General features: G+C 41.4%; 2 protein-coding genes across 6 annotated transcripts; one reads left to right on the top strand and one right to left on the bottom strand.

Annotated features, from left to right (window-relative positions):
• LOC137884688 (centrosomal protein of 95 kDa-like) lies at nt 1-20,842 on the bottom strand. Of its 3 annotated transcripts, none has more exons than XM_068726596.1 (21): nt 20,678-20,842; nt 19,698-19,826; nt 18,980-19,087; nt 18,596-18,706; nt 17,057-17,177; nt 16,204-16,322; nt 15,292-15,497; nt 13,990-14,056; nt 13,671-13,738; nt 13,197-13,396; nt 12,944-13,046; nt 12,579-12,696; nt 12,284-12,489; nt 11,579-11,674; nt 10,313-10,463; nt 4,819-4,988; nt 4,602-4,676; nt 4,286-4,438; nt 3,633-3,779; nt 3,443-3,514; nt 1-2,033 (listed from the first exon to the last, which is right to left on the bottom strand). In XM_068726596.1, the coding sequence occupies exons 1-21, from the start codon at nt 20,700-20,702 to the stop codon at nt 1,857-1,859; spliced, it is 2,622 nt and encodes an 873-aa protein (XP_068582697.1). In that variant the 5' UTR covers nt 20,703-20,842; the 3' UTR covers nt 1-1,856. The 3 variants fall into 3 exon arrangements, with proteins under 3 accessions (XP_068582697.1, XP_068582699.1, XP_068582698.1); XM_068726598.1 differs by having other exon boundaries at nt 13,197-13,324; XM_068726597.1 differs by lacking the exon at nt 20,678-20,842 and adding an exon at nt 20,029-20,107.
• LOC137884689 (THAP domain-containing protein 1-like) lies at nt 2,046-10,737 on the top strand. Of its 3 annotated transcripts, XM_068726600.1 has the most exons (6): nt 2,046-2,724; nt 2,836-2,949; nt 7,222-7,413; nt 8,520-8,574; nt 9,300-9,345; nt 9,614-10,737. In XM_068726600.1, the coding sequence occupies exons 1-6, from the start codon at nt 2,377-2,379 to the stop codon at nt 9,951-9,953; spliced, it is 1,095 nt and encodes a 364-aa protein (XP_068582701.1). In that variant the 5' UTR covers nt 2,046-2,376; the 3' UTR covers nt 9,954-10,737. The 3 variants fall into 3 exon arrangements, with proteins under 3 accessions (XP_068582701.1, XP_068582702.1, XP_068582703.1); XM_068726601.1 differs by lacking the exon at nt 7,222-7,413; XM_068726602.1 differs by lacking the exons at nt 2,046-2,724; nt 2,836-2,949 and adding an exon at nt 4,903-6,971.
• Nucleotides 20,843-22,314: the final 1,472 nt, after the last annotated feature.

Below are 22,314 nucleotides of genomic sequence, written 5' to 3'. Positions count from 1 at the left end.
TGCTTTTACCATTTTTATTTCCACATCAGAGAACCATCTGATTCAAGTAAGCGGTCTGTTAACCACTGTTAACACCACAGCCAGGTGAGAACACTTGACTTTAATTGGCAGGTAAGACGGAGTTGGAGTGAGCCGAGGCAGAGATGGTTCCCTGAGGGAAGATGGACCGTTCCTTTCTTTCCAAGGACTTTTCATTCATCTTTTGATTCGTTTCCATCCTTTGTGCCAATATGTAATTTTCAGAAAACAAGCAGCTGCTCAAACAACAATTGTTGTCAAATTTTCTAGCAATATTGAACATGGTTTTTAATGCCTCATTCTATTCATTGTGAGTTGTTAAACTCAAGACCCCCCATGTAATCTTTAACAGGATATTCTGTCTGGGTAATGCACGTTAATGCCCAACGTAAAATGCATACAGGCTGCATTATGATCGTATGCCATCATATCTCGAGGTGGTCAGGCTCGCATTTTGATCGGCTCTTTGTCCGGCATAAATGCTGTCTGTACAGGTTGATCATTCTTCAAAATTAAGATGGACAATACCCAAACTCTCCCTGCAAAAAACAACTACATATAGTAGCAGTAACTAGTAAGTCTTCCCTTGCAGAAAGTGAATTTACCGATGTCCGCTCTTTCCAGTCAGACCCCTTAACTAAGTAGCATTTTGAGATTGATCATTCTTATTAATATCAGGTGTACATGCAAAGGCCCGTGGATGGGATGTCGGTATCCAGGTACAGATAACATGTTGATCCCCGGTGTAAGCTTAAATACTAAACATGTGAGCCAAGTCTGTCGTTAGCATTCAATAAGTACAGGTATAACTACAGGTTATACATTTTATAAATTCATTATAATTTTTAGATTTGATCTTCAGCTTTGGAATTTGAAATTCCAGACTTCATGTTCTTTTGTCCTGCTACAGATGGAAAAGCCTTGTTACAGGATTTGTCCAGTAACTTTATATGTTTTTGATACTTTGTTAAATTGTATTGGGATCAGCCTTGACCTCAATAAAATACTCAAACAGTAACCTGTACCTAATGCAGATAACTTAACCTGCAACTGTAAGCCAGTCCAGCCAGTAGAGTTCAGGATCCCACACATTTAATGGATGACGATAAAGGGGCATTTGTGTGCTCATTAGATACATTAGTGGACAGTGCTACCCTTTGTATTGGTTAAAAACTACTACACGAGTGAAAACAATCAGTGTATCTGAGGGAAAGGAGGAGTCACGAAAGACTTGATTATCATCGCTCCTGGTGATCGGACAGGACAACAGGTTCATTAAAAATCAAACATTAAAGCTTAAAAATAAATAATCCACTGGAAGGGTTAAATCACAAAAGCATCGCACGTTTCAGGGGGGATATGGAAGTTAAAAATGTCCGTGTGGGACATTCATGCTCGTTAACTTTGTATCGGTGATCCCTATTTGGCAAGAGGAAGAACATTTTCACTAGTTGTTTGCTACAATATCAGCACTCAAAGACTGCACAGTGAGGGAGCCATTTCAAAACATTCTTTGTTATCAAGTACTAAAAACCCGTGGAAGGAGGATACTTGGTCCAAGATGTCATTAAGGTCACGTATAGCAGCTGAGGTGAGAGGAAGTTAGCTAAATTAGCTAATCGCTACATTTTGTGGAGTGTGTTCAGTGAATTAATGACCATCAGGACTGGTATAAGTTCTTAAATTCCTATTTTGTGCAAATCTCTGAGGGAAGATGTCGAGGAGACGGTATTGTTCAGCCAGAATGTCGTACCCTTAGTTGTGAAAAGCAGAAACAAAGTCTTTTGCAGCAGGTTCCTATGATGCCTGGATTGAGCGGAGCTTACAACAGCCCCGCGTCAGTGCAGATAGCTAGTGTTGTACTGGAAGGAAGCCATCTGGACCCGACTGCGCAGCGCCTGGACCTCCAGATCCTGGAAATGGTCGTCCTCGTCGTTCTGGATGATGATCTTCTGCAATTCACCGATTTCACGCTCCATCCTGGAACGCAGCTCTCGCTTCATCTTCAGCAGAGCCTGTGGGAATGGCAGTGAAGAAGTACTCACATTGTGTTTAACTTTAGTAAAATTAAATAAGTCTCAAAACACACACACACACACACACACACACACACACACACACACACACACACACACACACACACACACACACACACACACACGGAATAAATTCCTCAGTGTGTGAACTATCGACAGAGCCGTGCCGGAAGTGCCTACATGTACCAGGAAGCATTGCGTGCGAGCGTCTGACTCCCAACAACAATTCCTTCCCGAAAAACCCGGTAGCTCGTGGAGGTGGGCATTTCAAACGCGAGTGTGTACAAAAAGTTAGAAAGGCGTCTCAAAAACTGAGACAAAAATGCCGACGTGGTGTATCGTGCCCGGATGCTCCAGCTACAAGAAGAAGAGAGAGGAGCTCGTGAGCGTGAACTACCACCGGTTACCGACAGATGTTGAACGCTGCAAACAATGGCTCCGAGCGGTTAAAAACCCCAAATATGACGAGAACGCACCGACCTCAGCACTGGGGAGTCTTCGGGTGTGCTCGCTGCATTTTGCAGCAGATGACTACAACAGGGACATGCGGTCTGAGCTGATGGGAGGGCCCATCAAGAAACTGCTGAAGACATCTGCTGTGCCCGCTGTGTTTACAAGCGATGCCGGCCGTGGCGAAGCAGAGCCCCGGGAGGAGCGAGGCCGGACAGATGTAAGCGGTTTTAAGCCAACGTTAGTAGAAAACATTGAATGTATTGCTAAAAATGCCATATTGTGTTAAATACTGCTGCTAATCATTGTTGTTGTTGCTCTGCCATCGTAGACTGAAGAACACACCGCCTGTACTTCTACTGTCAGTGCGTCCAGCTACGAGACAGAAACACGACCTGTCACCTCAGCTGCTTCAGCCCACGGTCACGGTGGGCTCGTGCCTGAGGTAAGACATTACGGTAATAGATTTGGGCTTTAGTTAAATAGTGATGCGTTATAAACTTTATTAATGGTGTCCACGTTTATTTACCGTTTTAGTAAATTGTTGCGTATCTTTTTTTTAACTAACCCCCAAGCATTTCCAAGACATATTATTGTAGAGTTCTAGCCTGGCTACTGTCCAAAGCAGGACAACAATAAGAAAGCCCGATAAAGAGTTGGCTGTCTTGGTTCACACTAGGTAGCCTCTGCTATTATTGTATTACCTTCATAAGTATAGACGCAATCATTAGCCATTACATTGTGCAGTCAGCATTTACTTAATAAGTTAAAGCAAAACATTTCGTCTAATTCATTTTAAATAAAACACACCGCTTTCTAACACGAGTCCATTCAAGTTGGTGATTTGTGGCATTTTAACTGATTAAAAACATATTGCTCATGTTGTGCACGAATAAGATTAAAATTAAAAAGACGGCAGTAATAAGTCAAATGTTTACCTTTTCTTGAGATTTTTTCCGGACCTGAATATCCTGCCGCTCTTGGGAAAGTTTTTCAGCAAGTAGTGAAAACTGAAAGAGAGGAAGCTTATTAAAGCTCATCCTGGAATTCATAAGTAGATTTTTTAAACTATACAACACTATGTGTGACTTCCTGGTTCTTATATAGGTCTGTGTGTGTGTCCCCTACCTGGTCTTTGTAGTAGTTCTCCATGGACTTGATCTGATCCTGGTGTCGTCTCTGATGTTCCAGCCGCTGCTCCTTAGCGTAGGCTTTCTGCTCTCTCAACCGGACTTTCTGTAGCTCCAAACCCTCCTCAAACAACTGCTGAAACATCTAAACAGACACACAACCACACATCACGCAAAAGACTAACTCCAGATGTTCCCATGGTTTGTGATTTAACTTGTATTACTTAATATCTAACATTATTACTCTACAGCTCTGATTCCTCTCAAGCACCCACACAAATATGTTAAAACAGGGACCTAGCTTGCCTAATAAAGTTTGGGTTTCAGAAGAGATGGAAAATGTCAACAACCTCAAATCCATTGCACCCTTGTAGTTTGTGGGGGCCATCAAAGTTGCCAAACATCAGCTGCTTTTCTTAGTTTTTTAATCATTGAGTATTTTATATATTTGTGGGACAGTTGGTCAGACAACACAAGAAAATCCTAGTTGCCATATTAAGCTCTGGAAAGATTTGACCTTTTTTGTGGCACTTTTCAATACTCTGAAGCCTTGACATTTTATATACAAGACATTAAATAAATAAACTGAAATTCTGTAATTAGAATCCCTAGAACTGGAGTGCAAAGTTGTGACCGGCCTTCACTACGCACCCTCTCCTCCTTGGTGCGAGCCCTCATCAGGCGGGCGCGGTGCTGGACATGGTAGTCGCTGTGGTACTTCTTGGCGCGTGCTACCTGCTGCCTCTGCTCCCTCAGTCTGTTCTGGGTCGACTTCTGCTGTTGAATACGCTCTTTGAAATCCCTCTGGAAGATAAACATGTTCAGCTTGCAACTGGTCTGCATGTGGGTGCACTGTTTTGTAAAAAAAAAATATGATGACACTCTAAACATCCATTGTACCTGTTGTTGATAAGGTTACTAAATGTCAAGGGACCTTTTGAATGTGTGTTTATGTGTTGATGCTCACCAGACGCCTGTTGTGGTCCTTGTCTTTACGGATGATCTCCACCAGCAGGTCATGTTTCCTCTGGGCTTCTTCCACCTGACAGAGAAGCAGGTGTTTACATATTCATTCATCAGTCCTTCCCCCACATCGTACATTCCAGATTTTAAAGGGCACAGACGCCACAGTCAGGCACATTTTCCCTGCACATGGCAGACTTGCAGTGGCCACATGGTCCTACCTGGCTTGAGAGTTTGCTGCGACGCTGGCTATGAGGGGATGACAGGGCATGGAGTCTGTCCACCTGCTGCATCTGCTGCTCCCACATCCGACCCAGGGCGTGGGGGGAGATGTGGAGGTGGGGCAACTCCTCAAGGAGCACAGGAAGGAGTTCATTCTCCTTCACTTTCACTGCAGAGAGGACAAGAAAAGGAACATTACAACCATAGTAACATCAGACTACAATTGGTTGAAATCTGCAAACTCACAGCTAGAGGTCACCTAGGTCACACTAGTCCTTTAAAAAGGGAGCTCCAAAGTTAAAATGTCATCAGATAATCATCTTTAGCCAGTCATAAGAACCTTTCCTTCATAGGTTAGCTGCAATTCCTAATGGATTACTGTTAAAGATGACCCTGACTATGACATGCAAAGGTTCATATGGTGTTACTGTGCAGTTTTTGGGAAATTTAAAAGGAAAAGTAACTGAAAATTGCATTGTAACAGATTGATTTTTATTTTTTTAAATGTTACAGATCTCATGAATTTACCATTAAAAAAATAATTGATAGGCTGTAAGTTCATTGCAGTCATGTTATGGATGACCCCCGACTATGTCCAGGTAAAAACCACATGGACATAGTCAGGGTCATCTCAACAGGAATCCTTTGAAAATGTCATTGATGATAACAAAATGATGAATGTCTTATGTCATGTGAGCTGACTTCCTGTAATTTCCTAGGAAAAAAAACGTACAGTAAAATAACTTGAGATGGGTGTAGTCTGGGTCATCCTGACTGCAAGTTTCAGGTAACCTATGAAGGAAACCTTTTTCTAAACAGGTCAAAGATGATTATTTGATATTTTAACTTCGAAGCTACAAAAGAGCAGAGAAGAAAAAATATAATTGTATTATCAATGGACTTCATATAGCCTGATGTGCAATATAATGTCGTCAAGAAATTGTTGCAGAAATACAGATCGTCCCTTCGTCCTTTTTGACCGTTTCAAGCTCCCGTACCGTAACACCACAAATAGACGAGCATCAAAATCCAAGAGGCTGATTGACCGCCGTTGAGTGCGGTAGTAGACGTAGAGTAGACTACCCTTTGGTGGAGTCTACTCGAACACACCTAAACACTACTTCCTGAAACCTACAGCTGTTCGTAGAGTCCTGAAAACAGATGTGCCGAGCAGAGGTGACGTTAAGTACCAGGACGCCCCAAGGCTCCAGAAATAGCTCGTAGCAACAGCATCATGTAACGTTAGTAGCAAACTGTTCGCTTAACTTTAAGATATCTCCTGCTACCGTGAGGAATCGTTCAACGTTACATTTATCGTCAAGCATTCCTGCATCTGTTCATAGTTTACTTACTGGCGCACACCTGCACAAGCTGCTTGCAACCAGTCATCCAGAAAACAATAACACACCAGGGGGCGTTACATTATGTGTTACATGTGTGCAGTAAACACAGATCAGAGTCCTCTGCTGAGAATGATGACTGACAGCTACTCTAGCATCATGAAGTACTTATTCACACTAGGTGTATTACCTACAGCAGATGGCGGTCGGCACGCCCCCAGCCTGGAGAAACGGACAAGTGTACTGGCACAGAACAATGTACTGCTGTTGAATAGGGGCAACTAAAATAATGCCCTACCTAAAAGCAATATTAGTTTAAGTGTTAGCTATATAGAAAATTATTTCCACCGCTTTACCTTGCCGTCTGACACCCCTTTCCTTTGGCACTATATGTTCTCAACCGTAGAACTACCGTAGTCCTACGCATGAGCGCAACTGTGCCAGGCACTGTATTACGCCGCAGACCAACTGTCTGGGTCAGGTACTTCAGGAAGTGCAGTTGCGCAATCAGACTGAAATCCAAATTCACTCTTGTAAATGTTTAAAAGATGGTGCGTCCTTGTGTTTTTCCAGGATGCTCCAACAAAGAAGTGTCCTGGTCACCGTATAGATTTCACCGGGTTCCGCTGCATGATATTGGCCTTAAAAAGCAGTGGCTAGTGACACTGAATATAGACAGCGACACTCCACTTGCAAAATTGAGACAACTCCGCGTTTGCAGTGATCATTTCTCCGAAGAGGATTATTTGAGACCACGGCCAAATAAGCTAGATAGACACTTGCTGAAACGCACCGCTGTACCCAACCATCAGGTAAGATAGCGCTGAATGCCAACATATACCAAACCGTGACAGAAATGCTTCTGACTTATTTCGGTTTCATTAGAAATATACCATTGCAGCACATCTTTCTAACTACATATTTACCGTACATGATGTGTAGCTCTAGTGGGGGTAACTTGTCTTTTTTTTAGTTTGTATTTATGATTGAGATGTAGGCCTACATGCTGTTTAAAAGAAATGCAGAATGACTTGGGCTCATTCATGATTTGTATGTGCACAGGCATGTACTTCACAAAGCACAATACAAGAAAAACACGAGCAGCAAATGTTTTCTGGCGTCCCAAAATCCACCCCAAAGGAGCCACCAGTAAAGAGCCATCAAGCCTCCAAATCAGCATCACTGAAGCTTGAACAGTCTCTCCCCAGAGAACCACCATCAACCTCTGGAGCTCACCCTGCTATTGAGTCAGAGGTAAGCTGATGGCTGCTGTCTGCAGTTCATTGCTACTTCACCAAAACGTATGAAACGGTTACATAATGATGTGTACATTTGTGTCAGTGAACATACTGGTGAAAATGAAGTATTTAAACTTTTCCTCAAGTTATCTAGTACATATTCTGACCATTGTGAGTATACATTAGTTTGTGGCATTTTTTCCAACAATTAGTCCTCATAACAATTTTATATTTCTGTATTCACACAATCTAAAATTGTGTCATAACCAAGTCCTACTCGTAGCAGCAGTAGCTCTCTAGGTCCACATCTGCAGCAGTAGCTCTCTAGGTCCACATCTGCAGCAGTAGCTCTCTAGGTCCACATCTGCACCACCACACAGCTTGTGCTCTTTTCGTTTCCCCCTCTCTTTCGGCCCTGTTTAGTCTCCCTCTGCGAAACTTCTATCTCTGTATCCTCTGGTTCATAAAGGTATCCACAGTTTTGTCGTTGCTGTCATAAGCATGAATTTTTTATTTTATTTATTGTCTCTTCCATATACTCAGACCTCTCCTCCACGAAGGTCTGACCCATACAGCTGATCTGCTGGGTAATAAAACAACTTAAATTGGTCAGTGGACAGTGCAGTGGACAGCACAGTGGCATTAATGCGTAGGAATACGGAAGTTCTACAGTTGAGGAAATGTAGTGCCAAAGGAAAGAGCTGTCTGATGGTAAGGAAAAGCAGTGAAAATATTCTAAATATGGCGTACACCTAAACCGATGTTGATCTTTTTCGGTGGGAATTTATTTTAGTTGGCTAAATTACGTTGTTACTGCTGCCCCCCCGTCCAAAGCAGTACATTGCTCAGCTTCCATGCTGTTACTCCTGTCTGTTTGTAATACATTGATTATGGATAAATACTTCATACAACCTCACTTCAGAGAATCAAATCAATGCCTTTAAGATACAAAAAAAATGTGGGTATGCAGTAGATGGCAATGTTAGAGGGAAGGGTTACATACTAGAACTATAATGGTTGCCCTGAGGAATGTGGACTTCCCGTTTGTAGTAGCAACATATTTCAAGTCATTGTATAGAACCAGGTGTTTGAAGTGCGTCTGTTTTGTGTGGTATTTTACAGCTGCATGACACCTGGGCAGTAATCGACAGACCACCAGGCCAGGTCACAAGCACAGGTGAGTCAGTGAATGATCTCCACCATCTATTGTGGTTAGGAGGTGCATGTGTGATGAATAAATAATACTAAAGGTTCTCTTGTAGCAACAGCTTATTACCGTGATGTGTGGCTGCTGTGATGTTCATGGGAGACCTCGTTGATGCAACGCAGACGATGAGCAGTTAACATGTCTTAAGATGTGTGGGAGAGACAGGTATTCATATAAGAACGTCTGCATTTATTCATAGAAAACTGACGGTCTGTGCACAGTGTCTTTTGTAGGAAACACTAATGTGCAGACTAAGCCTTCATGTCACACAGCAGACCATTCACTCGTAGCAGCAATAAATGAACATTGAGCGTGAGGATTAGTCAAAAAGAAGAAGTATTGCTTCAGAGGCCATTAATGGTTTGAATGAAGACTTTTCATTGACATGTTTTTTTATGAACATCTATTGCAATTCACAAAGGAAGCGTTTTTGACATCTCACAAAACAGATGTGCCAAAGGACACACATCTCCCACAGTGCACTTGTTGTGAACTTAACAGTATCAAGGGGATTGATCAGGTCCCCAGTTTTCCTATTTTACTATAATAAAAGCTGTACGTTTCTGATGTTTGTCAGTCTGCTGTTGATGTAGTAAAAGTTGTCCAATAGAGTCTTCTCTATTATAAATTCTGTATTTTTTTGATTGGTTTTAACTTGAACAAATATAAAAATGATTACCGATTTTAATTCACAGGCATTCAAGTAAATGTACCCGAGATGTGCACTGCAACCGTGGAGAAGTAAGTCAACGAATAACTTTGATCATGTTCCCAGAATGTGGCGAGTAAACCATGTAGCTTAAAATAAAGGCAGACAGTTCTGATACAGTGTATCAATTCAGAGCTTCATCATACCCAGTTCAGTTCAAGTGATGCAGGCTTAACGCCTCTTACCACTGTTGCACCTGCAACATCCACAGAGACAACTTGTGCATGTTTCCAGCTGTAGCCGTGCGCCGTACAACAAGTGTGTCATCATCATTTCTCCGCTCTCTCCTCTGCCCCATAGCAGACCAACAGTGCAGCACATTGTTGACGAGGAGGCCATCCTGCAGCTGATGAAGAACTGCCCGATGTGCGACAGAAAGTGCCGCTGTACCAAACGCACCTGCGGCCCTTACTTCATAGTCTACCAGAGCTGCTACTTCTGTAATTATCAACGCAAGTGGGCCAACCAGCCTGAAGCCAGAAATATGAACATTCAAAAGGCGAACACGCCGCCAAAGAAGAAACTTCGGCCAAAGAACAAGGTGTCTGTAAAGGCTGCCAAGACTCAGTTGTCACAGCTTAGTAAGGCGAGCACTCCTGACTCCTCGGTCTCAGAGCCCCACTGCTTATTAGAGACCTGAAGTGTGTTCACTCTGTCTGACTTACATGAAACTGAAATTGGGCATGAACGAACCGAGTTTCAGGTGTGCCTTAAGGTGGATCATTATTATGCAGTTGGAGCTGTTTGACGAGGACAAGAAATACTGTAAAGTTTGTCTGTTGAGCTGAAGTTTCAGTCCAAACTAATAACATTTCATCTGCTAATAAGGAACACAATCAGAGTAAAGCAGTAAGAGAGGCGATAAGCGGGGCTTTGCTTGCTGGTAGTGAAAATACTCATTGCCATTGTGTTGTGGAGAAAAAGCATTTTAAATACTAATCATATGTGTACAATAATAACAGAAAGGTCCATGTGGTAAATATACAAGTCTGAACCTACTTGAAGGAGCTTTCCTGGGGGCCTCCTGTCGTCTCCGTCCTGCTGCGGTTTGTACGTTACGTTGTGAACTACGCTGGGTCTTCGTTCTTGCTGGGGACAGTCTGGGGGCTTCGGAAACATCCCTTAGGATGGCCTCTCTGTACTGGCGCTCCTACAAAACATGCAGTCACAGACACTCTTAACTGTGTGTATTAACGGTGCTGTCTGCACAGCAGCAGTTATTTACTCTTTGCCATTTCATACCTAGTTTATGCAAACTGTAGGAGGTAAAATGATTTTAGTAGTGCAGTAAGTACAAGTGCACATTTTATTTCACTTCTGTTATCTCACGGTTGTGATTTGTGAAGTGTACTCTTTGACAGTCAGGTCACTGTTGCATATCTGCCTGTAGAATACCTTGGTTACAGTAAAGTCTGTTAAAGTGATCAATGTGATCTTTCTCCTAAGGCACTCATTTCTACATAAGTAAAGAACCAAGCAACCATAAACTAGCACAGAGCTAGTAGTCACAAACGGAGCATATTCCAACTGAAACCGTTCTTTTAAGCAGCAGTTAAATAGATGGAACGCAGTCACAACAGTTAGAACCAATGAAATACATCCCCCTGACTAATATACTGTCTAAAGCCTTATTCGCTCAGGACTAGCATTACCTGGGGGGACTCTAGTAATTTGTAATAATTACGGCGGTCGTATGTGATCTTAGTTACATGCAAGTCTGTCATGTCCATAATTTGGATCCATAAGTGGAAACTTACACTGCAATCTAAATACTATATTTCTCCAAACATCATAATAAATGACTATGATGAAAATAAATGTTTTGAAAGCATTTTGGGTGAAAATTCAAGAGGCTCATCTCGCTACACGGCACAGAGACCCATTCTCACCGGAGCAAGAGGTCTTTGGGAATATTACATGAACATAAATAGGTCTATATAATCATATTTATAACATTATATATTACATAGTATAATGTTTTGCACATAAGAGGATGTTACACTGAGCCTTGACATCATATCTTGGGGATAATGTCAGTAAATTTGAGTAAAATACAGACTTTGCTTATCCCTGCAAATGCGCCATTCTTTTTAAAATCACATGAGGTCACTATTAAGAAAGCCAGTCTTTAAAATCTTGTGATGATCATATCAATATGAGAAACAGACTGAGCTCTGTGTAATAACTTAAATAGGGTTGTTCTGTAGAGAAAGGAGGAGGGCTGAGAGTGTTCATACTATACTAGACGTCATACTAGTGACTTACGGCTTGTTGAGCCTTGAGGCGTGCCTTGTCTAGATCAGCCCGTTCTTTGTCTTCATATCTTTTCAACTCCTCCTCATAGGCCTCATTCTCCAGATACTGAAAGAGAAATTAATTTTTACTTTAAACATAAATGAGATCATGAGTAACAGATTAAATAACAGAGATTCTAATTATTGAGTGATGAAAAAACAAGGAAGCAAATACACAATGTCTTTTTTTTCCTGTTTAAAATATGCACTCTGTTCAATCCAGGTGAAATAAACAGAAAAAAGGCAATTTACTTATCAAACACTATGATATTGAGTGGCATCATTATTATACATTATTAATACCAAATTTTAGAATGTTTTAGTCGGTTAAAATGTTTTGCAATTTATCAAGCCTAACTTGGTCTCTATTGTCCTTAAACTACAGCTAAAATGCTCTCAGTCAGGCTTCAGTGAAGCATTTCAATCTATTGAGAAGTCTGCAAATTACAGCCAGTTGACATCGTCAGCATGGTGGAACTTCTTCTTGAGTTCAACTAAAGTAATATCCTGTTAACTAACTAAAAACACTAAAATCTATATTATATCAGTATATTCTATATACTATAGTGCTGTGAACCTACCTGTGTCCACAACGTGCTCTATTAATAAACACGCCTTGCCTATATGGTACATTTAAAAAGGGAAGCACTAAGATAAACAATAGCTATGGTAATACCTTGCTATGTTTTCTGTGAGGCAGTCTGGGGTGTAGCTCTCCTCGCTTTGAATGATCAGAAGCTGCAAGGTTGGTTTGTCTCCCATCATCCAGACTCGAGGCCTCTGCCATGGCATCCTCTAGCTGTCCATGCAGGGAGCGACGGACCCGTGGAGGGGAGGGGGATAAGGAGCGTGTCCGGTGGGTGGATTCGCCATCAGGGTTTCCTAAAACGAATACATGTTACAATTCAATCCATCTATTTTTAGTGTCAGCAGCTCTTAAAGGATAATGAATGTGTTCACTGTGCGTTTACCTGTGTGTTGTCTGGGAGTCCTGCCACACTCCATGATGCTGTCACTGTGGTGGGACTGCTTGTCCTCTTCTCTGACTTCACTGGACTCTCCGCTTTCCCCCAGAACTCGTTTGAGCATCTGTCGGAATTACACGTTGCAAATGTAAAAGTGATAATTCACAAATATGTATTTATCCTGGAGAAATAAAGCAAACTGCATTGAGCTGACCACAACATACTCCAACCCAAACCCCAACAAAACAGACGCACACATGCAGAAAGGATCAAGATAGCTTTTGCTTGAAAATATTCATGACAATATGCTGGGACCTTATACAAACTACACACGCACATGCACACGCACACACACACACACACACACACACCTGATCGAGTTCCTCAAGTCGATGGGAAAGGTTTTCAGATAAGTGATGCAGCTCCTCTTCTGTTTGCTTGTTTCTCTGTCTGCGATACGACAGAGGCTCCTCCCTGGAGACGATTACAAAGACACCAGACAGCAGAGATAGTTAGACAGACGGTCAGAAACATTGTCCCCTCATAAAATAATAATGTCAATGAGGACATGCTATTCCTTAATCTGGAGCTTCCTACTGTTCTCCGGCACTCCACCCGTCTTACCTGAGGCCTGTCCCAACTCTGTGATCTATCCTGCTGTCCGGTTGTTTTAGTGTATAACCTAAATACTCCTCATCTTGCTCTTCCTCCTCGGTGTCCGGCGGAGAAGGGGTTGTGACTGTCCTCCCATCCTGCAGGGTGAGGAAGAGCACATCTGGCTTGGTGCGGAACAAAACCCTCCTGGGACCCCCCCCACTGGTCGGCTGAAATTAGACAAAAAGTTATTCAAGTTCATTTGGATTATGCTCAATAAGTCACTTTAGACAGAGTAAATGAGCCAATGGAAAAAAAGAAAAGATGTGTTCATATTTTCAATTTCTTAATTCCATCTGGATTGGATTTTACCAGTGTATACTGTATGTCATTGTATATGTCAGTATGTCAACCCGGGTTGCTAGAGATAACACAATACGGATCCAAACGTGTCTGTGTGGGTTTGAGGTTGCCGTAAAACTGGTACAAGTGAAGACATGTTACCTCAAGTGTCTCCCCCTCTTCTTCTGTCCCGGCTCTTTGCTGACTGGACAAAGACTTTTCCCTCGCACCTGGAAATTGAGCAAAACACGACATCGAGAACAAAGTCACACTTCACTCTGATGGGAGATTTCCACTTGATAGCAGTCACACGGGCATAGCAGATAAACTGTACAATGTGCTATTCATTAATTTATTCATAACTACCAATCCAATCAAGTGTTAGGCTTTACTCCCATGATGCGATTCAAGATATCGAACCGTTTAACCCCTCGACATTTTAAACTGAATAAGAATAAAAAGGTACAGTTATTTCACTCACATGGAGACTGGGGTGGAGGAGACTGTAGTCCATTGGTTACAACTGTCTCAGCTGGCGGTTCAGAGGTCTGTGTGGGAAGGAGAAAAGAGCAGGAAAATAAATGTCTGTGAAGCTGAACAGACACCATTACCATTTAACTACAGAGGGACACAGCTTAGTACTGGACATATTGTGCACCTCAAAAAAAAAAAAAAAAAGGTACATTTTCTAAAATCACTCATGTCTCTCATGGACCACCAGAGAACCGACAAGACTTTTAGGACATAATGACACTGGTGACGGGTCAAGTCACTACAGAGAAAGGATCTTAAAGCCATAACTAAGCTGTGGTGCATGTCAGGGCCTGCTATTAAGTAAGTGTGCTGAGTCAGTCAGACGGCAGTTCCTGGTTTCAGTAATTCCCTTATGAAACTATAAATACGTGCATGTCTGTACTCTTTCTGTGATATATTATCTTGAATAAGGTATTGCTTCCCCTTGGTTGTAGTCCTTTCTTTGTTTCAACCAATAGGCCTAACCCTCAGTAAACATATACAAACCAGAACTTGGTACTCAAGTACTCAAAAAGCTTGATCCAGTACACAGACTCAGCATTCTTAAATCGTCATGCTGCACTGGAAAACATGTGGCTAGACTATAATTTAACGTATATTCAAAATGTAAGACAATATGTGACATTGTATCAGTTAAATAGGTGAACCAACTGTCCAAACTAACAGGACAGCAAATATCACTTCATTCAGATTTTCTGACTTGGACTCACAACACGGATGCATCAGCAAGAATTTGTTCAATAAAACAACAGATGTTTCTGTATGTCAACTACCTTTAAGTTGACTCAAGTTCACCGGCCAAAAGCACTTTCAACGGACTGCTTGCTAAACTGGTCGACACCATTGGTTCAGATCAGGGTTTGGTTTAGGTAGACAAAACAATCTGAAGCAAAAGCTTAGAATAAACCCTCCTCACACACAGTGAGGGTGTGGTTGATCATGGTTGGTAACTGATTATTAGTACAGTATTGTTATTGAGAAAAGTAAGGAAGTGTGAAAAATAAAGATGAAAAAATAAAAAAATGAGTCAGCTCACGCTTATCCTTACTTTGTCGTCGTTGAATTAATAAAATAGGAAGTTTAAGCATGTGAAAGGGTCTGTGCTTGACCGGCATTGATGTCACTGCAGTAATATATCTCATTGCCTCTAGAACTTTGGGAAGATAACAAAGTCTGCATGTCCTTTCCCTGCATGCAAATAAGAGGTAAACTGACTGTAAAACAATCATGCTGAATTGAATAAGGCTACCTCTGTAGTGACGGGAGCGGCTCCCTCCTCTGCCTGCCCTCGGCTGAGGCCAGCAGCTGTTGGCGATTTGCTGGGCGAGTGTAGTTCTGTGTCGGGTTCGTGGGGGGTGTTGCTCTGAGAGGGAGGCTGCAGAGCGATGGCTGAGGGCGGCGGTTCAGTCAGTGGAGCGTCCTGGACGTCCAGAGGACCAGAGGCGGTGACTGCGTCTGAGGTTTGGGGAGGGACGGCCAGTCCTTGCAGATTAATCATGAGATTTATCGAAAGAGTTATTACAGCTGCAAATTAAAATCTTAATAATGGAGCGCCTTGGTCGCCGAATGGTTACAGCGCATGCAACATAACGTCAACATTGCCAGTTCGGTTCTGAATTCATCAAAACATAACTCATTCACACTGTGGAATTGCAGTCAATGACTATTTATCACCAAAGATATAAAAATATTTTATTTTTGCATGTTAAAATGTCTATTTTAGGAGTTTTCTGCATCCAAGCCTTCACTGAGATTGATGAAAATGTAAAAAAAAAAAAAAAAAAATAGTTTAATAATAAATTTATCAAAATATCAATGATACTTAGAGGCAACATGATGCGACAGAGCAAACATATATCTGTAATTATTTTGGTTTATGTAGATACGGTTAGGCTGCAGTGAAGCCACACTACCGGTTAGGCAACTACTGTGACAACTAAACCAACAGCATAAAACACTGTGGGCGCTCTCAAATGCCTAAAATAGTTTCAAACAGCAATGCAAGGTCATTTGAGAAATCTTCTAGTTATGGAACATGATTTCCTGACACACCTTATTGTAACACTCTGGCCCAAAAAACATCTGGAAATTGAGGGAAGACAAACCATTGATATGTATGCATATAAGTGGGGTAAAGATGGGCTGCGTTTGCGTGTCTTACCTTCTAGTTTGGCTGTGAATGTTCGTGCTGAGACTCCCAGCCCAATGAGCTCACTCGTTGATCCCATCTCCTCAGCATTCCAGGTATGGAAGGAATCTTTACTGGAGTGGACAGCGGACCTGAATGATAAGATGAGATATTATTTACCCACAGTTCACACAAGTACTGTATAATAAATTATGGATGTTTTTTTAATTGAATTCATCAAACGACTCAAACTGACAGATTTAAAAAAATAAATAAATAAAAAAGGAGTCAATAAGTACTCAGCACCAAAGACATTAAAATTTGTTTTGCATGGTAAAATATGAGTTTTCCAGATCCAAGCCTCGTTTTGAATTGGGTCATTTGACGTCAGTGCTGATGGCAAGGAAGAACCACTGAATAGTTCAGCTTGTATTTCTCTGGGTAGTCAGGCGGCATGCCTAACAGAACTACCTTGTTCTCTTGTGTGGCACTAACTAGTTACGTTTCCAACAGAGGAAATTGCATCGCAAAATATGAGTGTAGAAGATGTTATGGATGAGGGTACATTTTACAGAGTGAGAACTCCGCTTTATCGGTCAATATAGCAGGCACTGAGGAACCTATGGCTTCAATGGACTACATTTACTGTCAACACTGATGGACGTCCACATAAAAAGGTGGCAAATGATCCCTTTAATATTTACACTACTGCTGAAAGTTTGCCTAACTGGCTGTTGTGTCAACAGGATGTACAAGCCGGATACACCCTGAAGCTGAATGATATGGTCGTAGTCACATGGAACAAATGGGCCTGTGAGCAATAATTATTTATCTCCAATGCCATTCATCTTAGTGTTTGGGGAGCATGTGTAGGAGAGGATCTTACTCTCCACTGGAAGACAAAGATCCTCCATCCAGTTTAGTCTCCTGCTGTGCGGCATTGCAGCTTGTGGGCTCCTTGGTTTCATCCGGCACATCCTCATTCACACTGTCGATGACACTGTCAACTGAAAGAAAAGATGAACAAATGACCACGAGGGAGAGAGAAAACTAAAAAAACGTATATATATAGAAAAAACACAACTAAAGGACAAAGAGAAAGCAATACTTGTGATCACAACACGTAATGACTTCCATGGAATATTAAAAGAGGAACGAACACAAATGACATTTCATTTAACAAGCTCACTCTCAGTATTACACTGCTGTGGAAATTCACTGTTCAAAAAGACAAACCTCAAAGACACAGCCTACAAAGTCTGACAAACAACTGAGACCATGTTGTAGTTCTGAGCCTAATGTAAACTCAAAAGCCAAATACAGCAGCTACTAAACCAGCCTAAGCACCAACAGCAGAAGCACAACTCTGAAGAAAGACATCGCACTGCACCAATGTCACCACAGCTCAGTACACAGACAGCTGTTAGCTACATTGTACTCAGCACCAATCTCAGTATTGCACATCCAAGATGTTTAATTAAGCCATTTAGAAGTTTGGCTCACTTGTATGTGCAGACACAGTCATTAACTACTAATTGCTGTTTGGCAGCGGTCTGAGGGTCCACTCATACAAAGACATGCTCAGTTCTGGCACATGAAGAGAACCGACTGTTCTCTATAAAAATCCGGCACTAACTGGTTCTAAACTGGGTTCAGGACACATTGTATCCTATTCATGCTGAAGGACAAACAAGCAATCTCTCCTAAACAGAGACTTATGTCTCAGTCCGTAGAAGGAGAAGTAGCTGTGTCAGGCAAACTGACGACCTCTGGCCACTGCTCTGCAAAGCATGATGAGGTTTAAATATGTTGTATTGTACGTATGATTGGTTGATAACAGTTCTGATAATTAGGGCTGCCCCCTCCAAGTCAATTGGTCAACTAATCGGTCGATTTAGTCCAAGTCGACTAAGATTTCTTCAGTAGATTCGTATTTTTTTTTGTTGTGCTTTTTCATGATGAATGACTTGTTTCCAAGAAACTTATGAACACATCTCTGGTAAACACAATAACTAGAATGGTGCTTTTATGTGATTGTTTGTAGAGAAACTTAGGTATTATCATTAGTTTTACAGATCTGTTGATTGAGTGTTAGTCGACTAACAATTTCTTTGGTCGAGGACAGCCCTACTGATAATCTAATGTTTATGTCAAATCAACAAGTATTTTGTTGTGCATTGGTGTTAATAGTCTTTCATCAACATTAGCATGGCACCGGCTTTTTTTAGTTACTAAAGCTGAATCTTCCGGAAAAAACATTTTGGCAAGTTTCTATACATTAGGAAGGTTCAAAATATGGGATTAAAATGATAGGGTCCCTATTTGTGACAAACAAAGCCCTTTTGTGTGCAAAACTTTTGTTAGAGATAAAAACATAATTATCCATCAGGTTGATGAAGGAAACGTGACAAAAGAATCTGCCTACCACCGTTCTGTGACTCCTCGCTTATCTCCTCCTTGAGATATTCCAGGAGGCCATCGAAGATTTCCAGAAGGTTCTTGACAGACTCTTTGTCGCCCCTGACGACATTTTCTCCTGCAAACACACAGCCATTATTATTGTTCTCAGGAATCATCTGTTTTATTGCTGAAGAACATTTGTCCTGTAATTGTCCTCGTGCTTCTGCAGCCCCCTTCATGAAATAAGGAAAACGGGCCATGCAGCCCAAAATAAAAGATACTTGACGATGAAATTTCCATCTCAAGTCGATCCATGTTTGAATTTACGTAGCAGTTTATCATAGTTGCTCTTCTCTTATAGATGCACATGACTTACTGCTGTTGTGAAGAGTGATCATGTTCATCATACCTGTGATGTGTGAGAGACTGATCTGGAGGTAATCCAGGGAAAGTGAATCAATCACAGACTGAACGTTATGGACGTTATCCTCTTGACTGCATGGCGCTGCAATGTAATCTGAACAAATACAAACGCAGCGACATGAATAACCGAAGCATGTACGAGACAACGGAAATGCACAACAATGCAAACAGCCACATGCATTCATACACTTCCTTGAACACAGAGGGCCTTCACTTTAAGTCTTTCTCGAACATAACGATGTATTACAGAGCTCAGCGACATTAGCAGTCGCATGATTGCATGTTTAATGGTCTTAGGAAACATTCCTGACATACTAAGCACACTCAGACGATCATGCTCCAAAGTAAAACCTCACAGCTTGTTAACAGTCAGTGGTTTTGGCCCTTTGATTAGAGTATGAATGACCTCGTTAGGGCTACAAGTTATGGTTGTTTTCATCATTAATTACTCTGCTGACAATTTACTGAATGAATTAATCATTTTGGCAGTTTGATCAGCAATACTAAATCTGTAGATACTCAGCTTATTATCGCAAAACATCACAACGGAGAAGCTGGAAATGGAGAATATTTGTCGCTTTTACTTCAAAAAATAACCTACACAATGACTGAATGAATAGATGTCTGCTATGTTTCTGTTGATCTACTTATCGGTGGATCAACCAACTGTGTTGACATTTGGCTGGTCTGAAGCTTAATCTTACCTGGAACTTTCTCCCCCAAGATGTTTTCATACAGAGCAATGAAGACATTTGCATCACAGTCCGTCAGTTTCCTCAGCCTCAGCTTGATGGGACACTTGCTGAGTAGATCATTTGCCACATCTACCCAATCTGTGGAAGAATGCAATAGTCTTCATAATCACCTAAATCAGTGAAGTCATTGTTTGACTTTAATATCTAGAAAGTATTTCTACAGAATAATAAAAAATAGAGAGGCATGACATGGTTGAATAGAATACTTTCTCAATAAAGGCGACATCAGTGTACCATGAAGAAAGATTTGACTTCTAGAGCTCATTGTGGAGACACTCACTGTATTTTAACATCTCTCACCAGGTTCAGGTCCTCCTCTAGGGGTGATGATGTTCACTCATGATGCTCATCCGCGGCAAACTTAAGTTTGAGAGCGGGGTGTCATCTCTCCACGTCTCACACACAATAACTACGGACTACACTTTCTATTTCAACGTAACGTTGTGTTTTGGACCGTATTTGTGTTGTATGTTTCTCGAGTCCGACAATAAAGATGAACTGAACTAGCTAGCTTCCGTTAAAGACTACCGGTGAATGACATATATAGTTCTTAACAAATTACACCGGTGGCCATGGGTCTGGGATGTTAAAACAACAATCGGACTATAGTCTACAGTTCATTGCCTGCTTTGAATCCCCTCAGACGTCTTTCACCATAACTTCACCGGTTGAGTTCACTCAAAAGTAGCTAGCTAACGTTGCTACTTCAGCGTGCTAACGGGAACGTCACCAGAGAACGTTACACTGAGAGCTCCAGTCAATCTTTAAATGAGAAAGTATATTTAAAGTGTAGCCTGTGTATGTTAATGTCATGACAGGCTCGGTGACAGCAGCAGAGCTACAATAACCTGAACGTTAGCTGTAAGTTAGCGTTGACGTTACGTGTCGCTAGCTTTCTCCGGGTCTGGAGCACGGTCAAAGAGCCTCACCTCTCTCTCCCTCCTGGGTTCCCATGAAACAGCTGTCGACGAGAGGCAGTTGGAGCTCAAAATCCACGGACTAAGTTAGCTGTAAAAGAGTCTCGTGTAACCCGGAGCCCCGACCTCACAGCTGGGGTCAGTTCTGGTGTTTGTTGTGGGATTCTGGGCGAAGGAACTACCGTCTCTCATTTAAAATTGAAGTCTTGTTTGATTGGACGTTAGGCTCGTTCTTTGTTTCCGGGTGTTCCCTTTGATGGACACGTACCGCCCTCTGCTGGTTAGTGTGTATAACGCAGGCAATAGGCAGCATTTTAGCCTCAAATACCTATTTTATTAATGGACAATATCAAAGCTGGAAACATTCACAACAACTTAATTTCGTAGACTACATCTCCACACTTTCACGGGTTAGTTAAAGGGTCTTTTAAAATAGTCCGACACCACAAGGATTAACATTACCTGCTGATCATATGACACCCACCCTTATGATCAAAAACAGGTGTCTCGACCTTTTTTAATTTTACGATGAATTGAATTTATATTTAAATGTTATCCTTTGACTGTGGATTATTTTCATCTGTCCAGTATGCATTTGTAACACACCTTCACAGTGTTTTCTATATTAGTTTTCCTTTTTTTATGTGCAATCAGCTACAATAGTATGGATTAAATACATTCATTTATACAGTCCCCTTCAAAATGCAGTCACCTTCAAATGGCAATTATGTACCTTACAGTGTACACAGCAGACTGGTACAGGCTTTTTTCACAGAATATGTATTGGAAAAACACAACCATGATTCATTGTTATGATTATTACTTGTTATTATTTGCACATGTGCTTTTCCTTCCTTATGTCAAAACTTGCCTGTGAAAAAGGCATTACGCATTTCATCCACTGCCATGGAAGCCAACCAGCAATGCATCGGTATAATACCTAACTGCCCAAGGTTTTCTCTCCATCAGAAATATATGGAGGATTATGCCCCATTTATGCGTAGTATTAACTGAAATGATAAAGGCATTATTAGCCACCTAAATCCCTTACCATTTTAGTTTGTGATGTTCTTGGCGAAACAAACAAATTAGTTGCCACATAGCCAAGGGGGCTTTCTTTTTTGCCCTATTACAGTTCCCCACTTTGTTTATAGCCAAGTATCATTTTAAAACACTTCAACTGTTGCCAGGGCCAATTAGTAGTTAGACAGTTAAGCAACACTCTATTGTGGGGAGTGATGTTAATCATTAAAGTTACAAAAAGCACACCCTTCCCATCAGCAGTGTAAAGACAGATTTATTTCTAGTTGTGTTAGTGTGTTTTGGAGGAAATACAAGCTGAACATCACATTTCTCACTTCTTATGTCCCCAATACTCCCTCACTCACTGACAAACCTATGAAATAAGACACATTCAAATTCACCTTGAGAGATATGAGAAATTGAACTGCTACAGTGTGGACAGTTTCTCCAGAATAAGCATCTATTTCTCAATAGCAGAACTGAAGGCTGACCTTTAGAGAACAGCCACTGTGTGAGATATAGATCTGTTTTTGAGGAACTAACAAGTGCAGGATGTCAGTTATTTTTTTCTTTGACCATTTAAGGTGAAGAGAGTTCATTTTAAAGAGGTAAACAAATTAGATCAT

Source organism: Cebidichthys violaceus, unplaced genomic scaffold (genome assembly GCF_023349555.1).
Source record: "Cebidichthys violaceus isolate CVI_PGR_0920_01 unplaced genomic scaffold, fCebVio1.0.p SCAF_4, whole genome shotgun sequence".
In the NCBI taxonomy this organism is placed as follows: domain Eukaryota; kingdom Metazoa; phylum Chordata; class Actinopteri; order Perciformes; family Stichaeidae; genus Cebidichthys; species Cebidichthys violaceus.
The sequence above is the reverse complement of the archived record's forward strand: the minus strand, read 5'-3'. Positions and strand labels throughout refer to the sequence as shown.

Bases quoted from the DNA above. Each gene is read 5' to 3' on its own strand.
- LOC137884689 (XM_068726600.1), top strand. From the start codon at position 2,377: ATGCCGACGTGGTGTATCGTGCCCGGATGCTCCAGCTACAAGAAGAAG. The intron at 2,725-2,835 runs GTAAGCGGTTTT...CTGCCATCGTAG, and splicing joins AGGAGCGAGGCCGGACAGAT to ACTGAAGAACACACCGCCTG. The intron at 7,414-8,519 runs GTAAGCTGATGG...GGTATTTTACAG, and splicing joins ACCCTGCTATTGAGTCAGAG to CTGCATGACACCTGGGCAGT.
- LOC137884688 (XM_068726596.1), bottom strand. From the start codon at position 20,702: ATGGGAACCCAGGAGGGAGAGAGAG. The intron at 4,989-10,312 runs GTAGGTTCAGAC...TCCTCTCTGCAG, and splicing joins CCCCAGGAAAGCTCCTTCAA to TGAAAGTGAAGGAGAATGAA. The intron at 3,515-3,632 runs GTAGGGGACACA...CCTCTCTTTCAG, and splicing joins AGAACTACTACAAAGACCAG to TTTTCACTACTTGCTGAAAA.